This window comes from Anopheles cruzii, chromosome 3, assembly GCF_943734635.1.
Source record: "Anopheles cruzii chromosome 3, idAnoCruzAS_RS32_06, whole genome shotgun sequence".
Classification (NCBI taxonomy): domain Eukaryota; kingdom Metazoa; phylum Arthropoda; class Insecta; order Diptera; family Culicidae; genus Anopheles; species Anopheles cruzii.
Window position 1 is genome coordinate 72,427,351 of NC_069145.1, and position 7,823 is coordinate 72,435,173.

The window sequence follows — 7,823 nt, forward strand, 5'->3', positions numbered from 1 at the left end:
GAGAATTTTGTCCTCATTACCTTATTCGTATCCCGTCAACTTTTTCTTGTAAAAGATGAACAGTTTTTCTTAAATTAATATCAATCCTTTGGGTGTGTTAATGCCTACCGTTTTCAATAATTCAGCACACTTCATCGCATTGCAAATCCTGACGTAATAAGTGAAACGTTAAAAAGGTCCATTGGGGGCGCATAAGTGACAAAGATTTTTAAGCTAAGTCCTTTTGGTGTGACGGTTTTGTCTTACGCTTTTTTAAACGTTCGCAACAATGGCGCACACCCCACCAGTCCAGCTGCTGATGGTGAAAGAAGATGGCGGGTTGTTGAGATTTATTTCCAAACTTCCGCTCTTTGTGGAATGCATTCAAGTTGAAAATTAAACTCAACACGCCAGAAAACTTAATTCACCGTGCATTCACCGTGGCTCCGTGCTCGTCGAGCGTGTGCAGGAACTGATCGTGTGACGCGGCGTTCTCGGTCGTCGGAAGTGAGTGCCGGAGATGAGGTGGCAGCGGCAACGAACTTCTCGGGACACGAGAAGCAAAAGTTCCTGGGCTAATCCACCGTTCAGGTGGCCACGGTAGTGTTTGGGAACAATCATCCGATCAATTTTAGAATCAACAGCCAAGTTTGGTACAACTTCACCTTGATTCCTGGTATCCGTACCAATTTGTTTACCCCAAGAATGTCGAAAATGAAGTTAAATGAAAGGCGTCAAATCCGTTCAACTGTCGCTAGCCTACATTAAGGCACAGGTTTTGTACCTTCCCCCAAAACATACTTCGTTTTAGAAACGGTTGTATTGTCTTTCAACCACGGCGGATTGTACGACTTTCAGTGCACCCACGGATGTTTCCTATAAGAAACGTTAATCAATTGTTGCACAAAGTACGCCGCCGAAACGCGATGAGGTCCTCGGGAAAGGGCTTACACCGTAGTCCGCTGCGTCACGGGTGTACGGTTGTGTTCCCATGTGTGCATCCTTGTCACGGTGGCGCTCCCGGTGGCAGGTCCCGGGCGGAGCATTATGCAGCCAGCCACCAGGGAACCTATGCACCACGGAAGAACTGAACTGGCCCAAAGAATAGTAAACAGCGACAAACAAAAGTTGTGTGGACCAATGAAGGGCAAAAGGAAAAAGTTTGCCTCACGCTGCTGCTGCTGCTGCTGTTACGGATGCACCGCTCCACTTCCGGACGACACGGGAGCACAAAAAGTGAAACCACCCCAGTTAATCTTGCTCCGTACGGCGAGGAGGCGATCTTCATGAATACCCGCCGCACCGTTACGCCATTGCTTGATGGGTCGCCGCCCGAAGTTCAGGATGGCAACCTGTCTCGGGGGTTGCCGGGGTACGAAAGGATTAACTTACGACGTCATACGTTGGATCTGTTGTGTTCTGGATGTTTTTGCTCAATCTGATGGCCCTGCTGGCCTGGTTGTGGCTGCTTCGTTCGTCCTTTTTTGTTTAGGACTTCACCCGAACCCGAGCCCCCGGTGGTCGATGGTGGTCCAATGAGATGATAATCTCCGACCCGGCGGTTCCGTGGGCTTCCATTCGGGGCTAGTTGTTTGGATCAAAAGTTTGCCCCGTTTTCCGCCGTATCTTACGGCTTTCTTACACACAAACACTCCTCGACCCGGACGTAAGAATGTAAAGTTTTTTCCGGCGCTGGAAACTTGTACTTCCGGTTGCCGGATCGGCCCAGAAAGTTCGTCGCGGTACCGGAAACGCCGGAGCCGCCCGGGGTCGCATGTTCATTTTTAACAACAGCGCCGATGCACGCTGCACGTGACGGGCCCGAGCTCTGCAATATGAGATGGGTTTTTGTGTCGCAAATGTCGCAACCATTGTCATCTCCATTGATGTCAAGTTTTCGCCGGGAAAATACAATAAACTTCACGGTGCGCCACGCAAAAGGCGAAGAATCTGGTGGATCCGTTTCGTTACTGTGAGTTCGCAAACGAAGCGGGTGAACTTTGCGCAAAATACTGTGAAGCGGAAAAGGAATTCAAATTAGAACTATTACGCGTCTTATGAAATGGGGCTCCTGGGGATTGTTATTGTTATTATTTTTATCTTACAGGGACGCACTGGGACGTATTGCCACTAGAAAATATTTCTAACAGGTGTACGCTACGCTTTTACCGTAAAAGAGACTCAGTTCTTAGAAACAGTCATCCGCAAAACACTCGGAATTGAGGATTTATTTGGCTGCACAACGTTCCGAGTCGAGTACCCTCACACCCGAGTTTGCATATCATGTTTCCACGATTGCGATTGCAATCGCCATCGATTTTTATTATCGGTCTCCCGGGGTCGGGCCGGGTCCCTGTCCCGGGCAACCATGTGCTGTGACGCATCGAAGCAATAAATTCTAATAAACGAACGAATGGCAAACGAATTCCCGCGAGTGGACAATTGAAAACGGCAGCTATCCTGGCCGGCGTGCCCAGCGGCACGGCACGGCACGGCACAGATATCACCGGAAACGCGTCGGCAATGGGTCGCCTAGGGGATGTGTTCCGGTGCCGCCGGTGCGGACTGACGCCCGCGAAGGATAGCCCCGGCAGCACAACAGCATCCAAGTAGGCACATTCGAACAATAAAGAGCGCGAACGAGAAAGTAGAAAGAAAGAGAAAGGCTCTGCACATAAAAAGAGAGTGAGAAAAAAATACTAGTCAACCGAAAACATCACACTCAGCAATAAATCAATTTTTTCGCCCAACTTGACACCTTCTCTCGGTACCCGTAGACGATAGCGCGCCAGAGAGAGAGAAAAATATTGTGACTCCCCCGAGGTAATCCATCCCCATCGGGGCCAATCCGGTGTTTCACAGGCCGTTGTCTCGTGGCCGCGCGACGCGTCCAGCATTGATGAAGAAGATAATAAATGGACAGTGTCAGTGGTGATAGTCCCGCGCCCACGCCGCCCTGCTCAAGATCCTTGCGGGCGAGACTGGGCGATCCGTTTCGGTTGACTTCTTCGGGCGTGGGGACCAGCCTGTGCAGGGCATCTCACCGGGACAGTAAATTACGGGCGCCCTGTCATCTTCCGGACAGTGATTCCTGTGGTAACCGTGGCCGATGGCGACCGTACCTGGACCCCCGGACCTCGTTCGGAGGTGATAAAAACTCCGTTTCACTGACGTTTCTTCGGCACTCTCGTTACGTATGATTTATCGAACACGTCAGGGTGTCGCGCACTGGAACGCAGTGAGACTTTCGGAAATCTAGTCGACCATGGCTACGGACTTTAACAAGAAGCCCGAGCCTACCAAGGCAGCGGTGCTAGGTTACAGATATCCGGTTGTTAAATGGCTTGCTATGATACAAATTGTACTCGCAACCCAATTTTTGAGGTAGCGATTTGTCTAAAATATCGTTTTGGTGATGATGTGTTGAATAGTGTGAAGCAATCGAGCAGATGTTTACCGGAACTAAAACTCAATTTTTGACGAAACTAAAAAAAAACATCGAACTACCGAAGCACTGATTTGGTAGGAAATAAATAATCGAAACTTGAAATAATCAACAAACCTGTAATCGTGGCGCGCTTCGCGGGCTTTGGGCGATTGGACTTCCGCTCCGAAGAATCGATTCGTTTGCGAACGTTCATCAATTTCATCGCCCGTCCCACCGAAGAGTACACCGAATTCAGTTTTTTCCGGATTTTTTGCGTGGGAAAATATTCCTTTCAGCGTTGGTGGTGCCAGCGTGCCTCCGGGCTTCGATCATGGCTGCAGTTTGTCAGCAAAGCGGTGGAAATTAACTCTGCATTTTTCATGCAGCGGTTCCCGGGTAGTAGTGTCCAGGTAGTCCCGTGTCGTAACGGTGCCCTAGGATGCCCGCGGTACGAGCGAGTTCCTGTGCGGAGGGGAATTTTCCTGATTGGAAATTAGTTATGCTCCAATAAACGGGGTGGCCTCGGCCGGTCGGCCGACCAGTTGTTGATTGCTGACTTGCTGGCCGCACCCGGTTACCGTCCGGGGGATTTCAGAGTATTTTTGATTTTTTTCGATACCCAACACACCGACGGTGAGACGGTGTGTAACAAAGCGACCACCAGCGGATTTGAGGATATCAAAAATACTTCCGCACTCGCTGGGGACCGAGCTCGCGTCAGCGCTACAACTAAACGACGACGTTATTATGCACGGCCTCCGTTTCGGAACTTCCGTTCGCAAGAGCCACGCGAACCGGAAGCTGAAAGTACAATCCAGCCAACTCATGGCCTAGTCACATTCGGTCATCCAGGGCACAGGAATTTAATTCGTGCCCAGTATTGCTCCCCTAAGCCCTGGTCAGGCCGGCCAGAACCGATCTGGCGTCCGCAGTTCGGTTCGACTTCAATTGAACATTCGAAACTCGAAACCATAATTATTATTACTGCGGTGGCGACGCTTTACGGAGCGCGTTGGCGGTAGCGTAGCGCCTCTGTTTGGCCATGTTCCAATGTTTGGCCACGGCTTAAGTGGACCCGGGAAATCAATATGAATCGGACAAAAAAAAAAGCCGCGGCGAATAACGCGAAATTATGAAACAATTCTTGAAACCGCAACAAGAGAAACACGGTTCGACACCGGGTCGTGTCACGGATTCGAATGTGTCGGCTCGCAGGCGCCCACGTGCGTGCATCTGTTTAGTCTGTGGTCAAACGCTTGTGCAATGTACGAAGTTTTAGCATAACTTTTCCGGTGGCCACCGAGAGAGAGCGAGAGAGAGATCGAACCAATATTCGTAATCCCGCCGTGAAATGAAAATTTGTCGAGCCGATTTAGTCGAGCTACCGACTGCCACCGGAACATCGACGCCTGTCCTGGGGACCACTACGCACAGGTACTGCTGCAGCGATTGTGGAGATTACCGTGAAGGACTTTACCACCCCGCCCCAGTTCGGCTTCGGCGTGTGTGTGTGTGCCGTAATTATAGGTTTGGCTGCGCTCGGTTGGCTCGGTGTGGAGCCAAATAAGCCACGACCGAACCAGACACTACCACCGGAAGCGCCCAGCCCGGGGAAGGAGATTAAATGTAGGTTACCGGAGATACGGCCGATTTCAGGCTTCGGCTGTCCATAGGTTTTTATTGATATTTGAGACCTGGGACGGGTGCATCCGAAAGTGTTTGGAGTAGACGGCGCAGCATGGCTGGCGATGTGTTGAGTGCGGTGTGCGGTGGAGAGTTTCAAGGGTCCGTGTCTCAAGCCGATGGCGATACTTGTGAATGTCCACCAGTTTCCACCACCCCAGTGAATCGGGTTCAGAGAAAACTTACTCTCCGGTTTGCCGGGTTGGGTGGTGAACGACGCGACGCCGTACCACATAACTGAAGTGTGTGTGTACCGGATGCCGGCCGGGGCACCGAAAAACGAATATTGCAAGCCCGATAACGATTAACGTATATTGATATTGCAGTTGCAGGAAATTGGAACATTGCTGGGAGTTTTAGCGTTAAATTAAGTTATAGTTTATTGCACGAATTATGCTAATTTCAATAACAATAACGATTGATACTTATAGCCGCTTGGACTGCACCCAGGACGTGCGTTCGGGGCGTTTATGAATAAGGGTTTTAATGAGTGGGACACTCGGACCCCCGATTGAGCACGGAGAAGGTAGACGCAGAAGGTGGTTACATGGGGGCCATTCGATGGAATCGGATCCTGAGCCCCTGAGTTGAGTGCATCATATTTGGGGAATATTTCTTAGCCGTGTTCGGGGAACATCAGCACTGAAAAGCAATGTTCGCCATTTGCCGGAACGGATTACTCCGGATCCGGACTCAAACGGACACTCGATTAGAAGATATTTATCACTTCAAATCGATCGTCAGGAGTATTCTGAACAGTTATGTCCGGTTATATCTCTTCCGTGGCCGCATAATCAGCTCATCAGTTGCCCGGCACACAACAACCTGCGGGCCTAGTGCTGCGGGTTACATTTTCTTTGTTAAAAATATGTACATTATTTTACATAAAATGCTGGCCACCTCGGAAGCCCGGACTCGGGCTGCCGGGCGGCCAATGGCAACAATTAAACTGAGAGTTTCTGTCTCTGTTGCTCCGGTTCTGGTCCGGTCTCCGGTCTCCCGTCGGCGCCATCTGCCAATGGCGTAATGCTTTAATTATGCTCACAGGAAATTAGGTTTCGAAACCGAGAGCCCAAGACCGAGCCACTTCCGTTTGAAGTTTGATCGGCCTATTTATCGGGAACCCCCGGGCGCGACTTCGATGGCCACCGATAAGGCCGCCATTTTCCAGCTCTCGGCCTCCGGCCGGTTGCCCCGAAGTTACGAAAACTTTTCCTCTCGAAGAAAAGCCCTGCCAACGACGAGCGATGCGTGCGTGCGTTAATTAGCACTTTGCGTAATGAATTTGTACCGCGCGGCCTGCTACCGTTTTGCCGGCCGGGTGTTGAGGCGGTCGGCCAGCTGATTTAGGTGGCCGGCAATCTTTGCGCTCCGACGGCAGGGTACATGAACTTGAAACTAATTTTCCAACGCATGGCGCGCGCGCGCTGGGCTGGGCCGTGGGCTTCGACACGGATGGTATTTTGCATTCGGAGCTGGGCCGACTGGCTGAAACGTCGATTAAGGCAGCGAGATAAGGGGTGAAACGCCAGCATAACATGCGCACCGAGCGGAAACGGCACCCGCAAACGGAAGCAACACTAAATTCGATTGTCATTGTTTCTGTTTTTATTTAAAACAAACAAACCAGTGAGCCAAGAAACTCTCCCGTCCAACATGGACGAAATGCAGAGAGAGCTCGAACCGCGGTTCGGTGATCCCACGGTTCACAGAGGCGGAAAGGGTCCCCCACGACCCCTCCAGTCCCTTATGCTTGCGTCACTTTGGTTATCGACACCCTGGTCGGAGTACTCTTCCGGACCCGGCTCCGATGAGCTCCGGTTTTCGGGTTGCTGCCAACGGACGATCCTGTTTGCTTCACAAAAATCGGCTTCTTAATGTAAACCGGGTACGGTTGGGGCACGTGCACTGGGTATGGTTTCGGCACTTCGACGGCCACTCGATGAAAAACGGGAACCTCGATTGGCAACGCGTACGGCACCGGGCGATCCACTTGCACCGGGATCGGTTTGTCCACGTACACCGGCACCTTCCGCTCGACAACGATTGGAACCCTGCTCTTGACGGCGACCGGCATCGGGATCCGCACCGGGACCGCCACATGGCGCTCGATCTTCACCGGAAACGGCACCGGCACGTTCTGCGTGATGGTGACCTCCTTATACTGCTTGCTGGCCCACGGATCCGGGTTCTTCGTGTCAAACGAGTGCGACGTCACCACGTGTTCGGCCGTTCCAAACGCGATTGGCCGCCTACGATTGATGTGGTAGCCCTTCGCAGCCCCTCCGGTCACTTCCGCCGACGATCGTGTGGCCAGTGCCGTCGCCAGGAGCAGTAGGATGGCTAAAAAGTTCTTCTTTCAAAGTGGAGTGTAAAGCAAAAAATATGGGTTGGTTTTTAGTCGGAACGGTGATCGGCCACGCGGTGGCCACTAACCTTCATGCTGCCTCACGAGGTGCGAACACTGGAATGGTGCGTCGTTAGTGCATGGCCGTTGCATTTATACGTGCTGCAATGGCAGCTTTCGCACTGTCTGGGGCCAGCCGCCCGAGACCAGTTCGGTTTGGGTTCGCAAACAACCCGCCACAGCAACGACGGCGACTACTTGGAATCGAACCATTCCGGGGTTGTGCTCATTAGTCGGCTTCTCGGACAGGAGAAGTGCACTCCTCGCCAGCCATAGGAACAGTCCGGCACGCGTGCCGTGCGGTTCCGATCTTACTGGTTCCGCCGG

At 51.8% G+C, this 7,823-nt stretch overlaps 1 protein-coding gene across 1 annotated transcript; it reads right to left on the reverse strand.

The window, feature by feature from the left end:
- Window positions 1-6,836: 6,836 nt before the first annotated feature.
- LOC128270924 (zinc finger protein 512B-like) lies at window positions 6,837-7,531 on the reverse strand. Its single transcript, XM_053008349.1, has 2 exons — window positions 7,526-7,531; window positions 6,837-7,445 (listed from the first exon to the last, which is right to left on the reverse strand). The coding sequence occupies exons 1-2, from the start codon at window positions 7,529-7,531 to the stop codon at window positions 6,837-6,839; spliced, it is 615 nt and encodes a 204-aa protein (XP_052864309.1).
- Between the last annotated feature and the right edge of the window lie 292 nt (window positions 7,532-7,823).